This window comes from Chlamydotis macqueenii, chromosome 2 (assembly GCF_036417535.1).
Source record: "Chlamydotis macqueenii isolate bChlMac1 chromosome 2, bChlMac1.mat, whole genome shotgun sequence".
NCBI classification, from domain to species: Eukaryota; Metazoa; Chordata; class Aves; order Otidiformes; family Otididae; genus Chlamydotis; species Chlamydotis macqueenii.
The window spans coordinates 43362489-43387532 of record NC_141557.1 but is presented as its reverse complement, the minus strand read 5'-3'; the positions used below and the strand labels follow the sequence as shown (position 1 = coordinate 43387532).

Here is a 25044-nt window from a genome sequence, read left to right as displayed (position 1 = left end):
GAGAGCTCAGGAGCCGAAATTGTAATTTATGTTTTGGATTCTGCTGTGATTTAACTTCAGCTTTCACAGAAACGATGCCATTTGACATGTATCCAAAAATTCAGGCCATACTTGGCACAGGTCATATTTTCTGCTGCCAGGGGAATCTGGCATTGTCCTGACTACCAACTTACTTGCAGCTCCCTTGGTAAAGAAAAAAAAAAAAAGCAGCCCTTTTTAGTTCCTTAAGCAAATAATTTTAACACTGACAAGCTTTCTCACTCTTTGGCTGTTCACAGATAAACTCTGCCCTTTGGGCCTCAAGCAACTGCCACTGACCGAGTGTCTTTCAGATGAGCAAGAAACACACAGTATTCTTTTGTGCTGCAGTGTTAGCTGTTTCTTTTCATGGTAGGCTTAAAAGGAAAGTGGTAAATGCAGACCTGGCAGAAGAAAACAAATACACAAATACTGAATGCAGAAACACACATTTGAATCGAAACCCAAATTGGCCCCTTTGTTTGAAAAGCTGGTCTCATAAACTTTATTCATACTGAGCAATTTTCAGCAATGATTTTAGCAGCTTTGCTGAGATCTAGATTATGGCATTGCATGACAGAAGGCAAAGTTTAAATGTCTGTTTTTATTACAAGAAAGGATTTAAGGAAGAATTTTTGAATCACTCAACAGTTGCCTCTCGAATGACAAACTCTTCACAGGGCAGGTATAAAAATTTATCCCCCTTGAAAACCTGCAAGCATAATAAGTCTTTCATCAGGCAAAGATGGCTTCAAATTGGAAACTGGTTATTGCAGCGATGAACAAGCACAAGTGGGTGATGCAGTAGGACCTGTGATTTAAATGAGCTATTTGCACTACAGCAATCACTCCAGAGCCCACCAAGGGCAAGCAGGGCTGCAAAAGATCACTTCAGTTACTGGGTCTGCAATTGCAGGCAGCCACATAGTAAATGTACAGTCCTGAGAGAGCCCTGTGACATCCATTTTACAAGCTTCTGTAAACATGCCTTATCACCCCAGGCTCAGGGCAAATGGGAAGATGTTCCGCAAAAAGTGCAGTGCACCATAAGAAAACAGCAGGAAAGATCAAGGACGTAGCTTTGTCATAGGACTCTGCAACAGTAGAGAATTTCTGTGTCAAAACCATCAAATAGTTGCAGGATCAAAGCCTTTATAAACAGAGGACAGAAAAAACCCTATGTGATCAGTCTCAAAGTTAAATTCCCTATTTAAGGCCAAGTATGTGAGCAACAGCCATACACTGAACAGGTACTTGGACAATCATGAACAGGTTGCCCAGAGAGATGGCGGATGCCCCATCCCTGGAAACATTCAAGGCCAGGTTGGACGGGGCTCTGAACAACCTGATCTGGTTGGAGATGTCTCTGATCCTTGCAGGGGGGATCGGACTAGATGACCCTTGAGGGTCCCTTCCAACCCTAACCATTCTATGATTCTACGTCTCAGCACCACTGAGGTGAGCAGCATCTCTTTCCCCTGCAGAACATGAACATACAGAAACCCTGCAGCAGAGCCTGTTCCTACCCCCGCTTTGTTCCCCAACACACAACTTCTTCCTGAAGCAGATCCTCATCCAAAGCTCAAGAAAGGTTATCTCTACACTATGGCCCACATTCCCACACTACCAAACTCTGCTGATTTTAACAAGAGTTAATGGTGCCTAAATACAGATTGTCACAAAGTGCTGTTCTGGTTTGACATTTCATACTCTCTTTGCAGTGAAAATGATTCTGCAGCTTTGCTGGACAATGGAGGATGAAGCCCTACAACTAAAAAGTACAGAAGGAAACGTGGAGGAAAATTAAAATGACTTGGAGAATGCTATCAAGCCAATCCCATTTCCATCCTGCTTAGAATTTATCATGTGTTCCACTCCACTTACGTCCTTTTATCTGCATTTAGATTATTAGGTCTTTGGGTCAAAGATATTTTCCCTGTATCTTGCAGAAATGTGACTCCTGACTCTCAAAGGCATTTTAAGTACCTAAACGCCAGCAATTCAGAGTTGGTTGGAGTCTGGATATGCTTTCTCTTTGCAAATACCAGTCTGCTTCAGTTCTTGCTTCTTCAAAACTTCTAGTGACGGACCATCTCTCTTCCTGCAGTACCTTATAATTTTTGTGACTTCTGAATCTTTTTGACTAGAGACCTCATGTTTCTTTCAAGCTGTTGGGGGATGTTTTGTGCCCTGAGTTGCGTCAGTCAGAAGGGCAGTAAATATCACCCTCAAACAGATTCACTGGACACCAATTCCAACACATTAACCTGCTTGGGGCAGCACTGTACTTCGTCATCCATGACAGTGTGGACTGTAGAAGTGGCAGTATCGATGCTATCCTCCTACTTCCGAGTGTCTGTGAGCCATGCCAGAGAAATCAGCTTGAAATAAGGGTTGGCTTTAAGCAATCAAAGTTCCTGCGGGGTTGAGTTTCAGAGCCCCTGCCTTACACTGCCAAATACTCTGTTTTTACTTTATTACAAATGGGACAAGTCTTATGACTGACAAATGGTACGACTTCGCTGAACTCCAAAAATGTGTGGCATGCTGAAGAGAAAGGATACATAACTGTGAGTGGTGTTTGTGTTATTTTAAATACAGCTCCACTGGTTATCTTTCACTCCTGGCTCTGGTTAATAAACTTTCCGAAAATGAGATCAAGACAGTTGCCTCTCACTAAGGAAACCTTCAAAGACAGATTTTCATTAGATAAACAACAGCAAAGCTCCCGTGAACTCAACAGAGCACTACTGACTCAAGAGCTGTCCTGAAAATGCTCTAAACCAAAATATTAGTTTCATGTGAAGTAAAAGTCCATGTAAACAGACAGGCTTTGATGTGACCTATACATAAAAATACAAATGTAAAAATACAAGTATAAATATATGAATAATTAAATAATTATTAATTAATTAACTTAATAAATGGTCTGAATTTATACTACGGCAGTTTTCATTAGAAGAGCCAATATTTAAACATGTACTTGAAAAATTTCATCTTCAAAGCATTCATAAACATCCTCCTGGCATCCCTGTGAAGCAGATGAGTATTATCCATGCTACTTAGCTGAAAAAGCACAATAGGGCAATTATTTTCAGTTGACTTTCTTACATTTGCTTGCATATGGAGAATGTACCATAATCTTAAATAAGTTCATTTTTGGCCTTTTGAAGTGATTATCTATCACTCTAGTTATCTGCTTACACCCCTGGAGGCTAGAAGACTGACTTTACACGTGCTGGGGTACACCAGCCGTGTGTCTACTCACACAAAACTGTAATGCCATCAGGCATTAAAACTGTGGCACAACCTCACAATGTGAAGCACATCCTTATCGTATGTGTGCGTGTGTGTGCGTTGCAGCAGCGCCACAAACAGTTGCTAACAGGTTCATATATGCTTAATATAAGAGTATAGAGAGGATGGTTGCATCGTATACATATGCAGCTCTCCAATAATAGCAAAACCTACATTATGCTTCTGTCACTGTTGCCTTAATGCTAAGTTTAGAGCCTCTTTGTTTATAAACACTTTCACATTAATTTTTAATTATTTTAAGTAAATGTGGCAGCATAAGGGTTTTTTCTTCTTTTCACCCCTGGAACTGATACAGAACTGGTATAACACACATCCCACTCTTCAAACTTTTAACTTACCTGCCCACTGTTAGCCAAGTCATCCACAGACAGAGAAGGGTCCAGCCTCAGGGATAACCCAAAGTCACAGAGACAACAGGTTAAATCATTTTTCACCAGGATGTTGGAACTCTTTAGGTCTCTGTGCACAATAGGTGTTTTGGGGCGACCACAGGGTGTGTGATCACTATGCAGATGGGCAATCCCTCGGGCCAAGGACCCACCCAGTTTCCAGAGGTCCTCCCAGCTGATAATGTGCCGTGTGAGATATTCTTGCAAGTTTCCTCTAGCATGGAAGGCAGTGATCAACCAATACTGTTTACCAAGATCTGTCTTACGCTCCTCTGCTGTCAAGAATTGGAGGATGTTCTCATGCTTGAGGTTTACATCTGAAAAAATGTCTTTCTCAGTTTTCCAGGAGGCATATTCTTCATAGGGGAAAATCTTGACTGCCACAGTTTCATACTGCTCTGACGTGTTTTGCTTCAATTTGGCTTTATACACTTCAGCAAACCTTCCTTTGCCAACAACAACGTCCAACTCAATAGGCAGCAGTTCTGTGTTGTGGTTGATGTTGTTGGCACAGGTAGAGCTGATGTCTGAGCGGTCATCATCTAACATAATGGCACAAACATCACTACAGTCTTTATGTTTCCTGGGCTTAACATTCTTCTCCCATGCCTTGTTGAGCTTCCTCTTCTTATGAGTGCGGTAGGCATAAAAGATAACAATCACAGCAACAGAAATCACCAGTAATGGGACAAGACTTATGATTGTGACTTTAGAAATTTCATCTTTCTCCTCTGGCTTATGAGGGTCATCTGTAAAGAAGAACAGAAGGAAGGCATACATTAAATGATATCATAGCTTTATGTATACAGGTGGCTGTCAGTAATTATAATTTTTATCCAGAGTGCAATACATCATCTCCTCCACTAACAGTAAATAATAAAAATTGTCACTGCTTTCTTACTTCAAAATGTTGTTTTCTATATAGGCCTCCACTTACTAGAACTTCCCTGTCTGCTTATTTTGTAAAAAGTCAGAACTGAATGAGCAAGACCCTAATGTAATTTAATAGTTTTGTTCTCTCAGGCTCTTAATACATGTGGATGAAACCTTCACTGTCCTCAATACAATAGCCAAAGTCTCCTGCACTTACTCTGCCAATGTATTCTAGACAGATCTGTCCCTTTAACCAGTAATTACTAGAACACATTATTTTTTCTAAGAGAAATAAATAGATAATACAGCACGTGAATTCCCACTTGCCCAATTATTACTCCAGATCCAGTATATTTCAGTGGGATCCATGTAAAGACATCTTCAAGAAGCCTGTCCGCACACAACTACTGCATGTCAATATTCAGGCACAATTTCAGATGCATACACATCTGAAAAACAAAACTCATTCTCCTACTTTGATGTATGTGAAAGAGTGTTTCTAGAACAAATTGAAACACCTGCATGCACACAGGTGTTTGAATTCTGCAGGCACAATCAGGCATGTATGACACATCAGAATTGTCACCCCCCACCATGTACTTCTTTGCATGGATTTATTTATTTGAAAACGTCCTCTGTGTGTCACTTGCTGGCTGTTGTCACTGTGTGTCACTGGCTGTCCTGTTGTAAAGCAGTAGATGGTTCACTCCAAACTTTGTAGCTGGTGTAGTCCACACACTAACACGTTCTTCGGTGGAACATATAGGGAATAGAAGAACAACAGGGACATATTCTAGAATAGGGAGATGTTCTGGGAACAGTACAGATCATTATTCTAGAGGCGAGAGCTGCCCTATCACCTCTAGAAGTGACCTTCTAGTTCAGTATTTCTTAGGGAAGAAAAACAGTGTAAAAGGGAACGATTTTAGTCTGAAAATAGATTAAAGAAAGAGAGTTGGAGGTTATCTGAACCTGATTTGATTGGACACATGGAAATACACTCTCCCAGTCTATTTCTTCCTTTGAGTATGAGCAAAATGTACTGCATTATCTTTCCATGAGGGAGTGGACTGATCAGAAGAGGCCCTGGGAGTCTAACCTGAATGGACTAAAACAACTGAAGCTGCTTAACTGAAGAGTTAAGCGAGTGACTTGTGTGAGCAACACGATGCTCCGGTTGATGCTTACAGCAATGTCACTGACTCAGGTTCTGTGTATCGGGCCAAATAAGTCAATATGAAAAGGAAAAGTTTAATGAGCTCTGAAGGGAAGCTGCCGCTAACTTCATCAGCCACAAGCCTCTGTTTCCCCTGCCCTGTGCCTCGCAAAATGAAGATGAGCAATGCTGAAAGGACTGGAGGGGAAAGAGTTTACAATTAGAACAAGCGATACTCTGACCCTTCAATTTTGCTTGTAGTCACTTTTCACTGGAAACGCAGTTAGCTGGCAAGCAGCAGGAGCCAGCAGCTATTCAAAGGCAGGTGACAGGACATCTGAAGAGTATGTTCCTCTTTATTTGGAAGAAGGCCTGAATCCTGAACCAGGATGTGCTTCCTCTGTTTGAAGGGTTCACAACCAGATGTAGAGCAAATAATTCAGTCGTAGCCTCTCTCACAGGATTTCAAGGAAAAGGAAGTGCCTATCTAGCAGTGACATTCCCGGCTAGCACAGGTCAGTGGCATTCACTAGCAGCACCTACAAAGAATGTATTTCCTTCATTTACGCAAAATAACCTTTTAAGGCAGTCCCTTCTTCCACACCTATGCAAACCATAAATCCTTATTCTCAAGTGATTTTCCCTTGTTAGTAAAATGTTAGTAAATTTTAAACTTTTAAAATTTTAAATAAAAATAAAATACCTAAAAGTTCATCACAGGTTACAGGCACTCCTTCTGCTTCTCAACATGTTGAAGAGGGGGAAAAAAAAGCCCATTTTTTTAATGGCACTTACTGGAGGAATATATTTAGAAAGTCCAATGTCACTGTCAGTAAACAGAAGATTTGCATTGCTTATTCCCATGTGCATTCTTCGCTCTCAGAAAATCTGCTTTATAAAGAAATTGGGAAACATCCCAGTGGAGAACTGACTGCATTGCAGGATGGCTGCTTTGGAGTTTTAGCTGCAAGCAGGCCACAGCTACATGAACACAACTGTGATCTGTAACAATCTGATAAAATAATTCTGATGAACATTTGGAATTCTGTCTTGTTTTTTTTTTTTTCTTGACCACAGAAAAGCATGCTTGAAGTTTGGACTCTACTCTTGGAACTGAGTAATATGTCATCTATATCATATGATATACTTTTAAACAAGATAAACATGTCTCTTTAGAGTCCTTTAAGCCCTTTTTCTTTGCCACAAAGCTGCAATATGTAGCTCAGATATTTTAAATATAAATATCTTTCTAAATGAGGAAGAAAAAAACCAAGATGTATTAGTTCTCTTTCAAATGCCTCTCCATGAGTCCAAGCAGTTGAGGTAGCTGGATGCATGTTCAGCTCTAACTGAGAAGAAACTCACCCACAGCCTTCACTCCTTGACTATTCTGGCTACCTGTCTGAGGGTCTCTGATCATTCCCACAAAGCCCTAGAGCAAACTGTATTATTTTGGCCTACAGCTGAGAAGTCTCCAGCAGACTTCATGGCCCCTTTAGTTCTTCCTCATTTAGCACAAGAGAAAGCTCTGCTTGCGGTACAGGGGGATTTCTGGGTGGAAGGGAGAAACTGTTGATGTTGCAAATGTCATTTGAAAAAGAATGAAAAAAAAAAATCAATCAAAGCAGAAGCTGAGTGGCAGTTTGGCCACTTCCCCTGTGCACCCTATCATCCTGCACCCCTGCTGCCAAGTGACACATCTGCTTTGGCCCCGTCCCTTGGAGGAAGTAGGGAGGCAGGGGGTGAAAAGCCTACGGCTGCAGCGGGGACAAAGGGTGTGCTCATTTTCAGTTTTTAAGACACTAGACAAGTCCCACTCAAGGCTTGGGAAGTGCAAGAATGAGCACCCACCAGGGAGAAGCTTAGGAAGAGATGGAGCTGCCTGCCAGCAGAGTTAAAGGGAACAGCAGCAGCAAAGAACTGGTGGCACTGAGGGCTGGTTTGAGCAAGGCACTTCTGGAACTGCCTTTGATTTTGACTGCTGATATGAGCAGAACAAAACCGGCTTTTCCAGCACAAGATAAGGTTGGGGTCTTTCTCAGCTGAAATCCGTGTACAAAGTCAGGGCAGGATCAAAATTCAGAGCATATCTGTATGTTTGCATAGTGGCTAGCCACCATTTTCTGCCTTGACTACAAGAACCTAAGAATAAATATGCTAATTTGCTTATAAATAAATAGCTACAACTCAAACCTCATAACTTCAAAAATGGGAGTGCAGCTTCCTCTTTCTGAGCAGCAGAATGAGCAAAACCAGGCTGCACAGGCAGGCAAGGAAACGGTTAAATGAAACAGCCTTTCAGGTTTTGCAAACATGCTCCTAAATAACTTTCCCCACCCTGAACTATTATTTAGGCGGATCAGTCCCTTCTGAAGCTTCAAAAGAGCCTATTAATATAGCATAACAATAGAGAAGTTGAGCTAAAAGAAAGCTTCCTGTATGCGGTTTAAATGAAGCACAAGCCATCTGCACAACCCTCAATGCTACCCAAGCCTTTAGGGAATAGGGCTCAGGTGCCAAGGAACATGGAAACCCTGTACAGCCCCTGTTCGGCCAGGAAGCTTCAAAGCACAACAGTGCTTTGCCTGCAAATTCTTTAGGTTGGACTGGGTGCCTCTGGTTGAACTTCGGTGTCGCTGAAATTTGGAAAGGAGAAATAAAACAATGGCAATAAAATTAGGACCCGCACTTTGACGTGCAGGGCAGCGGAGATGCACAGCTGGTCCTGACAGAACGACTTCAGTGCTGTTTGCTGCTTGTGCAAGTTCAGTTCCTGCCTATTCAACTGCTAGTCAAAGCCACACAGCAGGGCAGGAACATAGTTGATACTGGCAGAACTCAGGTTAAACATATCGGCATGATGTATCGCAAGCTCGTCTAGTGTCTTAAAAAACCCCAGAAACACACAGGCATGAAATACGGGCCCAGACCCGGCACTGCGATCTAGTTATTTTGCAAGCTCCAGAGACACAAAGCAGCCCTTTGAGCTGACGGGAGGACAACTCCGTTTTGCAGCAATTCTGAGGTTTCCAAGTTTGGTTTCAATTCCACACTGGAATGAAACTAACGCTTTTTGAATGTTTTTGCATAAACAGAATTCTGTTCAAATGTTGCAATTTGGCAAGAGATGTGAGTGCTGAATCCCCACCAGCGAGGGGACTAGTCTGGGGTATGGGAGCTCCAAGTTCAAGCCCTGTTCTGTTTGAGTCAGGGAAGAGCTTTTTATCTCTGATTATTCTGAATAGGGCAAAATGTGAGTTTGAACCTTAGATGTGTATTGATTTCTGGGCAAGATATTTGGCAATAAAAGATGAAAAACTCTGCCCGTCTCCTTCGTGCTACTTTCTGGATGAAAACTAATTCCATAAAATGCTTCATTTTCAGTGAAATGAAGTTTCACAGACTCTGAGGGGCTGTTTGGGGGAACTTAGTTTACCTCTATTAAAGAATCCTCAGGTGACAACAAAATTCTGTAGTTCAGTCTCTCATGTACCTTCCTGATTTTGATCTTTTTAGAATTAAAATGGCTTGGAAATCTTCAGCAAAACATTTTTAGATGGAAAAATGTTGATTCTCAAAACAGAAACTCTGCTTCTGACATTGCTATACTTTTCCCTGAAACCCCTATCTTGAGAACAAAATTGGTCTGAAAGTTGATCCAACTTTTATGTTTAAAAACTACTGCTCATTTTACAGGCATGGCTTTTTTGACTTTGTGCATGGGGGTGGGGGTCTTATTATTGAGAGGGGGCTTTTTCCTTAGAAAATGGTTGATCTTGACACAAAATATTTGGAATAATCAAACTTAAATGCTGCACCTCAAACGAACCTGCATTTTTAAATCTTGACAGTTTCTTGGAAAGACTTTAACTTTCCATCCTTGCTGGAGATGAAGTTTTTTTTTTTTCAACTTAATAGTTTTGTGGGGCAGGAAATCAGTTCCACCCCTCCCTCAGCTCTATGCTGAACCATCTGATGGCAGAAAACAGAGATTGCTAGATTCTAAAACCAGAGTGGACTCTATCTTGCTATCCAGTGGAAAATAAAGTCTGACTTTTCTTGTAGAGTTTCCTGAAAGTTAAATTCCTGCAGCCAGTTCCTGAATTTGACAAGAGTTTTTTTTGGACAAGGTAAACCAAGTCTGTCAAGGCCAGTAATTTGTATTTGAGGTGTATGTCTTCATCTTTTAGGAAGAAGAGGATATTGCCAGGTACCCAAAACATAGTATCTGCTGAAGCAGCCTCTTGGAGAGGCACTAGCTTTGGAAGTTGGCAGGTCTGCCTGGCCTGCTGTAAGGGCTCAAAGATCGTAGAAGTGACAAGGTAAAGCCATATCTAGATGTTCCTAAAGCTGTCTTCCTAAAGTACTGCCATCCCCGTGGCTCAGAATTTGGGCCCTAAGGATGTTTGCTCAAAGGTGTGGGAACTTGACCTTTTGGTTATTTTCTGGCCCAAATGTTGCTCTGCAGTCAACATATGGCTGGTAAACCATACCCAGTTCTCAGAGCACTTAATGCAGGCCATTGCCCAGTGCCACCACTCACCTCTTTTCCTGAGAGGTAGTAAGACAAAGGTATGAGCAGTTTTGGAGATCCGTGGCACACTCACTGCTGCCTTCCCGTGACGGCCAGCAGCTTTGCCCTTGGAACATGACTCCCCAGGATGGGGTGATCAGGACTCAAGACACCTCTGTTATGCCTGGGGAAAATCCCCAGTAACATGACCCAGTTATGTGTGTTACATGTTGGAAGAGTTGTGCATATACATCTGTCACCTGAAGGGAATGGCTGCATCTTAGTCACAGGTACAAGAGGAAAGTAACTTGATTGCCTCTGGGTGGCTTACTTCAGCGAAAAGGCTGGGCAGCAATGACGTAACACATACTTCTTCTGTTGTAAGCAGAATTTCATTTTTCAACTGATTGCCAAGTATGCTATTCAGCACCCAGGAGGTTTAAGAAACTCTTAAGCTCTAAGACAGAACAAATGGTTTGTTGCTGTTTTATTCCCTCACTGCTGGCTAGAAAGCGTAATTCCTTGGTTCGCTGGCACAGCACCCATTTGTTTAAAATCTCCACCCCTGGATGCATTCCCTTCTTATCCCTCCTATTCTAACAGGTCACTTCACTGTATGCACATGCCATCTCTCACACGTTTCGACTTTTGTAGCTGAGCATGAGATTCAGAGATATGAAAGCTGACACGTTCTAACTTTACACGATGTGACTGTGTTTCTGTGGTACACGCCTCAGTTATACAACTCTGTGTCTGCTGCTGTTTGCTGGTGGTTTTCTGGAAAAAATCAATCTCTCCAGTTTCAATATGTTCCAACAGATGCCACACATTAACCACTATTTTTATTCTCAGCCTGAGTTTCACCCCTCCAACCTTTCCCAAAATATTATGTTGCCAGTGTTAGTTACAGTTTGTTTCTGTCTGTAATTATTAAAGTCTCTTCCATGACAACCTGATAAAAGGTTGGACACATTCCCACAGTTATTAAGCTCTCAAGTGATGCAAATTGTAACAAATACGCCAACCAGACTGGAAGAGCTCTGCCTAGTTTGTTTTTACACAAATCTGTAACTGAGCTCTGCATGGTTATTTTCCTAGGAAGCAAACAATATAAATAATATAGAGCAAAACAAAATTTTGGCTCCTTTTGCCTCTTTCCATTCTATTTCCTTTCTAACCCACTAAGTGAATCAGACATTCAGTATTAGACAGCCTCTCCTTTGGTTACATACAGCTGCAGGCATTGGGTGGGACTCTAGCTCCAAATACCTAAGAGGAAACATAGAGAACAATGCCAATAGACAAGCGGTGAGAGGTTCTGTGCAACTTTATGTAATGCTACTGACCTCTTTTATGGGGCAGCTGGAAGACAGTTACCTTCTGAACATGTTAGTTGGATAACAGAAAAACAGATTAATGAAAGCCTTTGTTACAATCCACTTGGAAGCGGTCCAGCTGTAATCATCTCCCTTCTGCTGTTCCTTGAGCACTGGACAGCTCATCACATGAGTATTTATGGCCTGGCGGCTGTTTGTGAACAGGTCTTAAGTCTGCTCTTAAGTCTGAGATCCTCCTATGTAGTCAAGTAAAATCACTAATGCTTTCACTCTAGTAAGGAGAGGAAGAGGAGAGAAAGAAAGGAAAAGACAGGGGCAATACATTAGAGGCAAGCGAGAGATACCAAGTTAAGGAAATTCTAAAACATTATCCATATCTCCTGTGATCTGGGCACAGGACAAGGCATCGTGCAGGCATGCTTGCGGTGGTTCAGGCAGCAGAACAATACTGGGTCTCCCAGGTAACAACTGTACACAGTGAGCAATCACAGCGCTTGACACACTGCAGATCCATGGGCTGTAATTCGTTTGGGCAAATGACTCAGCCACAATTGATTAATCAAACACTTACATCTCTTACACTCTCAATTACCAAACTTAGCAAACCCACGATCAATGTGAAGATTGTTAGCAGCACAACACCCTCCCCGCCTCTGACACGCTTCCCCAATTAGCTTCATTATTCTCATAAACTCTTACTGACAGTCATCTCTCTATCACTGAAGTTTCGATATTTCAAGGCAACTGTTTGGATGATTCAGATAATGATTAAAACTTGTATACATTGTTGCTGCTAAAGGTTTCTCCCATACTATAACTGGGTGCGGTGGGAATGCCCAAAATAATGACCTCATCTTGCAGCACATGAGGAATAGACAGAGAATACCTGAACAACCCCACAGGCACCTCGGCTGCAAACTGGATGGAGATCTGCATAGCACGGCAAGAGGAGAGGATGAAAAACGATCACCATGTAAATTATTAGAATTACTCTAAACCAAATAGAGCTAGGCTTCAGGTCTGCAAATCCTGTTTCCAAATTTTGAGATCTCTGCATTTTTTGCCTGGATTTTAACTCAATGCTCAGGATAACAACTGCACATATAACAACGACAGTACTTAAAAAAAATTTGTTTTCCTGTCTGCAGTCTCCAGCGCTGGGATCACCCTTCTGCATGCTGCTGAATGAATGAGCTGAATGAATGAGCCTGCACAACAGGAAGGAGTTGTGCTGCATAGCAGATAGGTCATGCACTGAGTAACATGCAGGTATCCCATTTCCTTGGCTACAATGAGTGAGTGCATGGTCATCTCTGCCCACAGAGGACAGGTCAAATGTCAGACTGGAAAGTGCACAGTCCTACTTGATCCCTTGGGGTAAACAAGCCTTGACTTCAGCCAAATAGCTTAGTTAATAAAGAACAACTTTGTTAGGCATTTATCATGCTTGCACTGGCTGGTGAATAGAGGCTGGGAGATGGTGTGGCAAAGGGAAGGCTGAGGAACAAAGCTCCCCAAACACCAAGGGAGGCCTGGAACTGTGCCATTAGCTACAGACAGACCTGGTTCTGGCAAAGCAAGATGCAGAAGATCCACCATACACAACAAGACATCAGGGAGGAAAAAACCCTAGTAGTCTAGTCCTGCACTCATCTCTTCCATGACAGCAGGACCGGGCCCCTGTCTGCCACCTAGCCAACTTCTAGCCAGCCAGAGCCTTCTTCCCCCTGATTTTGGCTAATCTTTTCCAGTGGTTTTGCTCTCTGGCTTTGCCTTCTGGTAACGCTGACATTAGACATTTGAATAAATAATAATTAAAACAGACTGGCATTGAGTTTTGCCATGAGAAGCATTTTTCCACCACAAGGATGTAAGCTGCTTGCTAGTCACCCACAATTTTGTTTGGCAAAAAAGAGAGGGATTAGAAAATAAACACAGAGTAGTCAGATCTGCAATGGCTACCTGTCTCCTGTACGTTATTTCTCCAAGAATCACAGAATATTGTTTGGAGTGATTCTGTACCCAGTATTTTCCACCAGCTGCCTGTGGCCTGAAATGCCAGGCACCTGAATCAGGGTCAGAAGCCCCCTGACACAGCAGAACTACAGGCATGTTTAGGCACATGTCTGATTGTGTCTTGCTTCTTTTGCAGATTGTCAGTTTAAACAAAAGTCCATACAAGAAATAGGCATTTGATTTGGACATAACTACTTCAAACATTTCCAAAGCCACACTTGGGTGAGTCACAACACCTCCCACTACCCCAAACCTTTAGATGTTTCTGTCTAAAAATGGAGTCAGGAGGTTTACCCTTCACAGTCAAGACTGATACAAGCCAACAATGCTGTAAACCAATTAATTCTTCTACAAGCAGTAACAGCTCAGCTGTGAATCACTGGAACATAGTGACTAACCTCTGCTGGAAATTAGAACTTGTTGCCTTACCCACAATTTTCTTCCTTACCTCAGAAACACCAGGAACAGACTAAATCTGGTCTGTCTTAAGTGTGCACTCAGGAGGAAGAAGAGCTAGAACACTGATAATTTATAGCAACAGCTTGAAAGGAAAGGCTGTGATTACCAGGTGAAAAATTACTATTTCTTTCATCCTCTCGGTTTCTGATAATAAATTAGTACAACCACTTTTTGATCAGGTTTTTTTTTTTGGGGGCTAGCTTTTGTCCACTATCTAAAACTATAGGATGTGCAAAAACACTGCAAAAGTTCTTGCTCTGCTGTATAAGAAATGTAGAGAGAAAAAAAGGCAAGAACAACGTACAGAATAGATCTGGATGACAGTCATTCCACAGGCAAAATTATTACAGGCTATTATCTAGTTGTCTGGAGGAGCCGTGGACCAGCTGGCTGTGATGTTCTGCTCAAAGTTAAACACAGACAGGAAACCGCATGTCTGATACTGTAAAAATCGTTTGTCTTCCTGCCATGGCTAACCAGGCAAGCAACCCAAAGGGGCTGTTTTCATTTATAAGAAACACTAATCCACACAATAAAAAAGGAATGACAAAGGCTAGATTCTCTCCCCTTCCAACTGGAGTTAATGCTTGTGTTTGTGAATGAACTGGAAATGTTACAAACTGAAGTTTTACATTACTTTAATTTTTATCTGTATTTATATACTACATGTGAATGCAGGGCATGACTCTCATGAGTCACCTAGATTGCTTACAGCACATGACCTAGAAGGAAAAGCTCCACTCTGAAGAGTAAAAAGAATTAGGGTAGAAGACTGGGGTTTAATGTATACTACAGCTCCTTTTAGGCTGCTCTGGAAGTGTGAGGGGGGCTGCAGAGTTGATGGGAATGAAGGCACTTGGTGTTGAATTTATAGTACAGTTTTCATAAATATACACACAGAAGATACACATTTGTCAGAGCAATTGTATTCAGCTGCATAGCTCCAGGAGAAACAGCTATAATGTGACTAATTTATAACAAATTAGACAAAATCCGCAAGGGTGTGGTTCGCTTTGTATAAAAACTGTAGACAGCTGACACACAGCAATATCTTTTCACTGGAAACACATTCTCTTCCATAAAATCAAGGAAATCTGTTAGAATTAGGTCCTGAGTCTATCACCTGTGCTCACATCAATACCAGTATTTACTCCAACTCCTTTACAGGCCACCCAAGTAAGGGCTGGTCATACAACCATGGATCAGCAGTCAGGTTGTGTGGTTTCAAATCAAGCTTAGGGAGGGGGTGAGCAAGAGGGAAGGAGGTGGCACCAGATACGGACAGCCTGGGCCAAGGGACGTAAAGACTTTCTAGCTTGCTCTTGGCTAATCTGGTGTGGTTCTGCAACCTAGTTAGGCTTCTTGGAGGGCTGGGAAGCAAGAGCTAGAAGCCACTCACATAACTGTCTGCCACAGCGCAGGCACGCGCTATGTTTCCCAGGAGTGGAAACTGTGTCCCAGCTTCATTATCTCAGATAACAAGGATTTGATTATACCCTTTTCTGAGGAACTTACAGGTGATAAGGACAAGTGCTGTGTGCCTTACTTAGAGGTGTGCACACGAAGTTCTCCACAGGAGGCCTCACGCTTGCCTGTGAGAGACCTGACTTAGTCTCAGTAAAAGAATCATTGTGGGATCCAGCAGGTACTGTACACACCTGCACTACCTTTACTGTATTTGCAGTGGTCGATATAGACATTCATGAAGCAAAATGGGAACAGGTTACCCACTTGTGATTTGGTCTATACTCTGATTTCACTGGTTTAACTGAACTCACATCACATATACGTCCTTGTGTCATAGTAAGCATGAGTTAGCATATCCATCAGTGAAGAAACCTTCTAGCTGCTTCACGCTACCATAGAACAAGTGCAGATGGTCAGTTACAACAGAGAAGCTGACTTTAAATTCACATCCTATCAAGTTACTCAGGAGTATCTGTACATATAGATGCCACACTATGGCAACACAGCCTTTAGAAGAGGCAAGACCTTAAATATGGCATTTGCCCCTTGTTTATGTTTTATAATGTAATTAGTATATGTCACATTTTGGTGTGTCAACAGAACAACTCTAAACATCTTACTTTCATCTTTCTTTTAAACAGCTTTTAAGTGAAACGAGCAGACTGTCAGACTTACTTCAAAAGGAGGACAGCCTGGCAGGAAGAAATATCCTCTGAATGCAGAAAAGAAAGGTTGAGATTTTGCAAGACTCAGAAGAGACCAAAATATCTTCTGCCTCTAGGAGTTTTCCTCCACAAAATGTGATTCCAAAGCCCATTGGTATGACACAGTTACTATTACTTGCAAGGTATATCCTAGGAATGTAGGGTAAATTATTAAACCTACCTGATGGAAAAATGAGCATATCATTGCATTCTTCACCCGTACAGGAACACAGGAACATCAGTCCCCCGTCTTCCTTCTTTTCCCTCATCAAACACTGCTCCGAGCTGGAGTCATCCAACATGTGACCATAGAGTGTTTCCTGGGGATCATGGCATATTGTTTCTAAGGTCACATTTTCATCATTTTGTCTCCTACAGATGAAAAGAAGAAAATTGAAATCAAAGGAAATATTTTACAAAGGGAGTAGACAGGACTGCGCCTGCCCAAAATTTGCCTCTTTTGAGAACTCAAATGGGATTTGAAGAGTATCATATGTTCTTCTCTAGCTTTCCTGAATGGGGTAAATTTGGCTGTGTCTGGGCTTCTCACACTGAGGCATTTGTATAATGGCACAGCTATTCCTGCATCATATTACCACTAAGCTCCAATGAGCGCCTTTGAAAATTTCACCCAGAATTATCCAGGCTAATGCTCAATGAACCGCTGTGAACTTCAGAACATACTTTTGGTTTTTGTGGTCACTGTGCAGACAGGAAAAATCTGTGGGAAATTATGATAAAAACTGAATTATTTCCTCAAAATCTGAAGAATTTCTAGTGAGTTGGTGTTTTCATTTTGATTTTGAAGCCTACAATCAGCACAATTTCTGCACTGAAGGAGTTATCCTTATAATTAAAAAAAAAAAAAACAAAACAAAACAAGAAGCACAAAACAAACAGTAAAACCAACTATAGAACTGGTGCAAACTAGAGGTGCTTTGCTGTCAGGGAAATGTCTACAGTTGATAATCTGGACCATATTCCTGTATTTTGTCCTGGTCCACAGATTTCATTTCATTGATACAAGACTCAGAGGCAAAGAGTACTTTAAATACAGTTCTCAACTCATTTGCCTTTTGGATAAATTGGCATGAAAAGTCCAGAAGGTATCTTAAATTGCACTATAGCCACTTTATATGGCAGTAATAGACACTGATCACTTACAAAGAAGCACAGGACAAATAAGGAACAGCACACTGGACTGATCCTACTTCCAACTATGCTGAACATCTCTTCAAATCAATGGGCACAATCAATCCCTCAATAAATGAATTAATTGTCTTTCTGTAAGTGATTCAAATTATGTTCCTAAACCAGCAGCAATGTTGCAAAGACTCAGTTCTGTTTCTTTTGTCCACTTATGAACTCATTAAGAGTATTTCTGCTTTTCTTTGGTAGGATTGGCTTACCATTTATGGAAGCACAAAACCACCGTTTTTAGACTGGAATGCAATTTTAGGGTCAATAAATCCTAAAAAAAGTGTTACAATTCATTTTCATGTACTCATTATTTCTTTGAACCCAGACATGCGCTACATAAAAAGCACCATGCTTACATCAGAGTCACTACATACACAGATTATTTTTTTACTATTAAGAGAAAGTATTTTAATGTATACACGACAAATAAGCCTCCTGTGATAGATCTATGTAACCTAGTTTACTTTGAAACCTGAGAGAGAATTGTCTTTCTTTAGCAAATGCCACCACAGTCCTCTCTGAGTCTCAAATCTGTTTCTACTCTGAGTCCTGTGGATGGATGCAGCTTAACGGTTTGAGCAAAAACATGCCTCTTTTCCAACAGCAGCATAAGCTGGAACAGAACTGCTTTAAAAGAAAAAAATCTCCAGAACATTTCATATCAGAATTGTTGTTAACCTCAAGCAACTCTCAGTATGCTAAGCACAGATAGGAGTTGGAAGCGAGAGAGCAAAGCCTGGTGAGGTAGCAGGGACATTCTGAATATCACAGCAATCGAGGAAAGTACTAAGTAATAATGAATGAGGGTGTACTCCCCTCCCCACCTATATGAAGAAATAACTTACCATATAGCAACACAGACTTCATTATGCTTCTCACAGATAGAAGTGATGTTGCAGTTGCTCTTGCACTGATGTTGGTTTAAGCAGGTTGTTACTTTAATGTCACAAAATTTGCATAGGTTTGGCATTTGCAATCCACTTTCCTTATTTCTGTCTACAGGTGACATAATTTCAGCTTAAAGAAAAAAAGAGAAGGAAACTCAGCAATGGTAGATTATGAGATTGTGTTATTGCTCATTATGAAGATAAGGTTTTCATCAGTAGCAAACATTCCCTCCCACCTTAAATTAGAAAATCTTTCATCTTTCATAGCTACCAATTTTCTTTACAACAGGGCAAGTGCCACACTGTCAAGACCAGGTTAATCAAGGTGAATTTGAAAAGTGAAGTCAACTTCTATGGACTTCAGAGGGAGCAAAAGTTGCTTTGTAATTTGCAGACCCAAGCTTATTCTGAGTCCAGTTTGCGCTGAAATACTACTCTGCAGTCACCAGTTTGCAGTATTCACAGTCAGCATATCTGTCCCCCATGTACAATATATTGCATCATGGTCTGTGTCCCAAAGTAGCTGCGGATACCATAGTGGGAATGCACATTAGGTGGGTGACATCATTATGATGAATTTTGTAAGTTTGTCTTTACTAACCTGAGGTATAACCTGGCTGCCATCCCTAATCTGATTACGGTTCACACAGAAAAACAGAGAGCTAGAGCTGACTTTCAGTTGAAGGCAGACGGTCTGCCAGAGGTTGTGGGTGAAACTCAAGCTGGAAATGCAACAGGAGATCTGTGCAGATCGTGTAATCTGCTACTGGAGCCTTCCTGGGCTAATTCAAAGGGACTTGAACTCAAACTAACTTGCAATGACAATCTGTCTTGTAGAAGTCTACTTTGACCGAACTGCTACATTTCTGCACCCAAGCATTAAAGAATTACTTACTTACTGGTTCTAGCACTCACCATCTGCTTCAGTGTGGTAGCAGTAAGGGAAGATATTTTTTTTTTGTCCCAGTGTATGAATTTCAGGAAACCTATTTTTAGTTCAAAAGCTATTTTGAAAACCTAGCATGACTACAAGGAACAGAAAATGCCAACATAAACTTTTTTCTACAGCTAAAATGAATATACAGCTATCTGAAGTGGAGCAGAATATCTACAATAGTTTCAGTCTGACTCACTTTGCAATATATTTGGAAAAGCAGGTTGAACCACTTTAAGGAGATACTGGGCTTCATATAGCACAGCCCTTCTCTTGTAGCCACCTGCGTGTTAAAACTGTGCTCATATTGCTCTCTGTGGCCAAACAGAGTGAACAGAGTGTTGCTAGTGAACTGGTAATAGGCACCCAGGGATTCATAATTTCCCCCTCCTCCATTAGCTGAAAAATAAATTTTTTCCTTCTAGAACTTCACTATTTACTACCATTAAGAATATTTTATTACAGGAATTAAATATACATGCTTCTTCCAGAAGGAAATAAAAAGGCCTCTTGCTAACATTTTCAATGGATTTCTGAGCCATTGTGAGGGACTGAGAGAAAAATCTTCCCTCTTTATCCAAATCACACACCGTTCTCATCATTAGCATGCTTTGCTACTGACCTAAAGTCTGTGATCTTACTGCCGCTGTAATCAGTGTCAAAACTCCCAATGATTTTAATGGTATAGAAGAAGCTCCTACACAGAGGGGAGGATTATGACGACCTCACTGGGAGCACTTACTTGCGTGGAGAATGCTGGCAGTATGTTATGGGCTGGCTGAATTTTAAGCCCCAGGTAAACACTTCTTGTTAATGATTTGTGTTGCAACAGCTCCCAGAAGCCATGCAGAAGAACAAAGCCTCATTGAAGTAAGTATGGTAGGAAATCAAAAGATCTTGAATCTAGTGATCTATAAATATATGTTAATATAATCATCACTATGGCAAACTGCTCCTGTCTTCTGGATGGTACCTCTTACTTACCACACACTGAAGAGAAACTAAGAGCTGTATTGATTTATCTAGGTTCCAGTAATGATCAAAACAACCTGATAATGAGGGACTGTCCCTCTACCCAGTAAGAAACAAGTTATGGTTCTAAAAGCCTGGATGAACACTACAGACAAATATCAGGGGAGAGATGAAATGACTTGCCCAAGTTCACACAGGAAACCTGTGGCAGGGTGCCAAGCAGCTCACAAGCCAGCACAGGGGAAAGACATCTGCTGCTCAAACTGCAAAGACTGTAGCTGCACCTACACTGCTTTCAGCTCCAAGCTCACGTGGCTCCGTGTTCCACTGGGCAGCTGTATCGTGATGGATGCCTCTGCTGCAGACATGACTTGGTCCTCTCTAGTGCCCACAACACTGGAGCTAAAAGCCACGTAAAGGTAGGTCCTTAGGTAAACTGGTTCAAGCACATTATATTTGTTGAAAGGCAGGGCTTGATCCTGTGCCGTCCCCAGCCATGCCAGGTTCTGCCAAGACTCACTCACTGGAACAAACATATGAAAATATGTTTGGACCTCTTCCAAGGAGGGATCTCCAAACCAAGCAACTTGATTAAAAAAAAACCAAACAAAACTCCAAACCAGCTACCTGGAATGCAGCAATGCACTGCAAGGTCACAAACTTTAAGTTGCTAAGTTACAGTGGTAGGCTGTAATTCAATTACTAGCAAAAGGCTGGGTAGTTAGGCCCAGCTAATTTCTAAACAGGTTAAATTAATGGCAAAAGCTAATGCAGTTTTAGGACTTCCAGAACTGACTCCATTTGAATTTTCTTCCAAAAATTCTTGTAATAGAGGTTCATTCCTCTGGCAGTTCAAGGCACTGGATAAACTGCTCAGGTGGACAAACATTCTGCTACACTGCAGCATCAGCTTTAAAGTGAGACTGCAGTTTACTTTCCCTAATACGGTCACATTGCTCTAGCAGGTGTTGTGTGGTTCATTAATAAAGCTTGGCTTTGCCTGCTCTGATAACCCATCTAGTTCCAAACTAAATGGGTCAAAGACAAGTTTGACTTTCCCCTACCAGACTGATGCTTAAATCTACCTCTGCAAAGGGCCTGAGATTAAATCCAGAGTCAGATGTGAACATCACCCTGTGCTGATCACAGCCTGCTATTAGGCTCTGAGGACTTAGAAATCCAGGAAAGGTTGGTCTCCTTCCAAGTCACATGAACTCAGACCTGTCTCTAATCAACAAAATCCTGTATGGAGAATGACATCTTGGTAGGGTTCTTCCCTAGGGAAGTATGTTCACTCATCCCCTGAGGAATCCACAAGCAACGAGTGGTTCACGACCAGCAAGATTGCTCCTCTTCTTATAGTCACCTGAATGCCCATCTCTAAAAATGCTTGACTATCCTGTTGCACACTTCATACCACATGAGGCAACTCCTCAAGGTTTTCTCCTGTTCAGACAACCAAAGTCACTTGAACACTGTGGACAGAAGCAACCTTTCATTTTGCATGGAAAAAAAAGAGAAAGTGGATATAATGGGAAAGTCAACAGAGAAAACACAGATTTGCAAATCTGAGGGAAGCAATCTTAAAATGTGTGCTTGTCTCCTAAAATGTGAGTTTTGCCATCAACTTTCTAATGTTAGTTTTCTTATTTTGACTTCTACAGGAAGCCTAATTCTAGCTTTCCTTGCTTCCTTGTCCATGGAGAGGGCTCCAAATAAAAGACTGTGGTTTCTTGGCTATGAAGTTTCAACCAACCAGTTCAGCATAGATCAGTCATCGTGGTTAAAATGCAGGGAACACACAAGCCAACATATGGGCTGGATATTATGGAAGAGACACCAGAGCAGCCACATAGGAAATATCAACTCTATGGATTCTGGTGGAGCCAGGCTTGCAGGACAAAATTTTTACTCTATGGTTCACACCTTTTTTTTATGATTTTGCAGGTTTAAACAGCACACCTCACCTAAAGTCTATTGACTGTCTTGAAGTTAGAATCATAGAATAGTTAAGGCTGGAAGGGACCTTTTAAAGGTCATCTAGTCCAAACCCCCTGGAAGGAGCAGGGACATCTCCAACGAGATCAGGTTGCTCAGAGCCTCATCCAACCTGGCCTTGAATGTTTCCAGGGATGGGACATCAAACACCTCTCTGGTCAACCTGTTCCAGTGTTTCACCACCCTCACTGTAAAAAAATTTTTCCTAATACCTAATCGGAATCTACCTTCCTCTATTTTAAAACCACTACCCCTCATCCTATCACAACAGGGCCTGCTGAAGAGTTTCTCCCTGTCTTTCCTGTAGGCCCCCTTTAGGTACTGGAAGGCCACTATAAGGTCTTCCTGGAGCCTTCTCTTCTACAGGCTGAACAGCTCCAACTCTCTCAGCCTGTCCTCACAGGAGTGGTGTTCCAGCCCTCTCATCATCTTCGTGGCCCTCCTCTGGACTCTCTCCAATAGGTCCATGTCCTTCTTATGTTGGGAGCTCCAGAACTGGATGCAGTACTCCAGCTGGGGTCTCATGAGAGTGGAACAGAGTGGGAGAATGAACTCCCTTGACCTGCTGGCCATGCTTCTTTTGATCCAGCCTATGATGTGGTTGGCTTTCTCGGCTGTAAGCGCAAATCGTCAGCTCATGTTGAGCTTCTCACCACCAGCACTCCCAAGTCCTTCTCCTCAGGGCTGCTGTCAATCCATTCTCCACCCAGCCTGTTGCTTTCTTTGTGTCTGTTGTTTGTAGATGTGTAACTTTCATTATTGCCTCAGGCTATAGCTTACATTTCTCTTATTTTTTTTATTACAATTACAGAACTCTCAAAAGCCAACAACACTTAAATAAAGCCCAAACCAACATGCTGTCTTTTGGGGAATATCTACACTGGAAAACTTTATTTATGTCTTAGGATGCATTTCAGAAACAGCTGCCAATTTATCTTACTCCTATCCTGTAAAATAGTTACTGCATTTCTCTTCTCTCATCCAGTGCCTCTGGCACATGTATACATATAAAATAGCACTGCTGAGCAGATAGATCCCGTATCTTTTCTTTTTTTTTTTTTTTTAAAAAAAAAAAAAAAAAAAAAGCTGTAGTAGATGTTGGGATGGGAACTTAACTACTCAGCTGCTGTCAAATAATTCCTCCTGACAGGAGAGGCCTGAATTTAAGATCTCACTCCACTACATCATGAAAAACTGCAAGAAGGAGAATGCCTTTATCAGTAAGCCTTGGAAGAGATTGTCCTTGTTCTCCCAAAGAGCACAGCTCCACACCATCGTGTGTCAGAGTTTGGAAAGCACAGTGGCAGCTATGAAGAATGTCTAAGCTGTATTACCTTCTCATCCAACAGAAAGACATCAGATTTTGCAGGAACACTATTAAAGACAGCATTTTTTCTATTTTGCCTACTACCCCCAGTACACAATCTATAACCTCAGCAGAACTTTATAGTGATGGGGACACTGCCAGCATCAGGAAAGTGGAGATGTGATGATGTAAAAGGACATTCTTTGCCTTACAGATATTGATGAATTAACTGCAGGAGGGAAGGAGACAAGGAAAATTTGTGATCCGAGCTTTGCTTTTAAGACCTGGATATATCCTGATGGTTACTCTTAATTATACTGATTATGTTCAGTGCAGTAATAGAAGAAAGAAAATATAGAACCAGAATCAACCCCAAAGATTCAAAAATCTTGAGTTACAAAATCATAAGACTAGCCAGAGACATCACGGAAATAAAGGAAGGAAAAAACCCCACCCAACCGAAAACCAACTGCTGGGTTCTCTTTTATTTGCCATAGCTGCATGGACTCTTAAGAGTGCTTTTGAGTCACGTTTTGAAACTTTGTCTGTAAGTGAGAGGGTTGGAATTACTGTCTAACTTACAAAATGAAAAGATAAAAAGAAAATAAATGACTGGGATCCTGGAGCTTGATTTTCAAGAAAAATGTCAGCTATCATATGATTAATCATAAAAACACAGGAGCTGGCAACACTGCAGATCACCTAGTAGCTCCAAATATGTATTTCCAATTTTTCATTTACTGCTGTCAGTTCTGAGGTTAATGCCATCATGAGTTGAAATGGAGTGTCACTCTGTGACACATACTCCCATACTCGCTATGTGAGTGTGAATTCACACAGTTCATAGTGTCTTGGACCTTGCTTTGGGCTGCAGTCCTTTATCTCAACTATGATTTACCCCAGTAGGATCACCATGGGCACAGGACTTCTGTGACTGTTTCTATTAAGATCAACGAAAATGATTATCAAGACTGCTGAGACAGCCTCTGCAAAGCCAAATATGAACTATATTTTAAGCACAACTAAAATATGTCAGAGGAAAACAGGTTACATAAATGTTTAGCTCACCAGATATTTAACTGTCCCTGTGGCAGGACTCCAGAAAACCACATTCCTATGGATTCTTTTGCAGAATCTCTCTGCCTCGACCTGTATACAGTCCTGTATAGTCACAGATCACTGACGTCACTCTGGCTTGCCCCTAGCAACTTGCTCCCTTTTTTCCTTCAGAAGATGTTTCACCTCTTAGGTTTCCCTTTGATCTTCAGCATTCTGGCCTAGCACAACACCTGCCTTAGTCAGTGCTTAAAGACTTTAAGTGTACCAATTGCACTTCTGTTTGCAAAGTGGTTAGGACCTTTGTGTTGCTTTCCTGCCTGACCAAACCTCACCAGCGCTCTGCAAAGGATAAAAACCAAAAAAACTTCCTTTTTAGGAACACACTTCTTCATGAAGTACTTGGAGGAAATGCATGTCCTGGCTTCTCCCTATCACATT

The 25044-nt window shown here is 41.6% G+C and overlaps 1 protein-coding gene across 1 annotated transcript in view; it reads right to left on the bottom strand.

Moving 5' to 3' along the window:
* Positions 1–25044, bottom strand: part of TGFBR2 (transforming growth factor beta receptor 2) — a 60651-nt gene that overhangs the window by 14109 nt on the left and 21498 nt on the right. The window contains exons 3-5 of the mRNA XM_086742739.1: positions 18296–18467; positions 16432–16622; positions 3675–4474 (exon numbers count right to left, since the gene is read on the bottom strand). Coding sequence (XP_086598865.1) covers positions 3675–4474; positions 16432–16622; positions 18296–18467 — 1163 coding nt within the window. The remainder of the gene's footprint in view (positions 1–3674; positions 4475–16431; positions 16623–18295; positions 18468–25044) is intronic.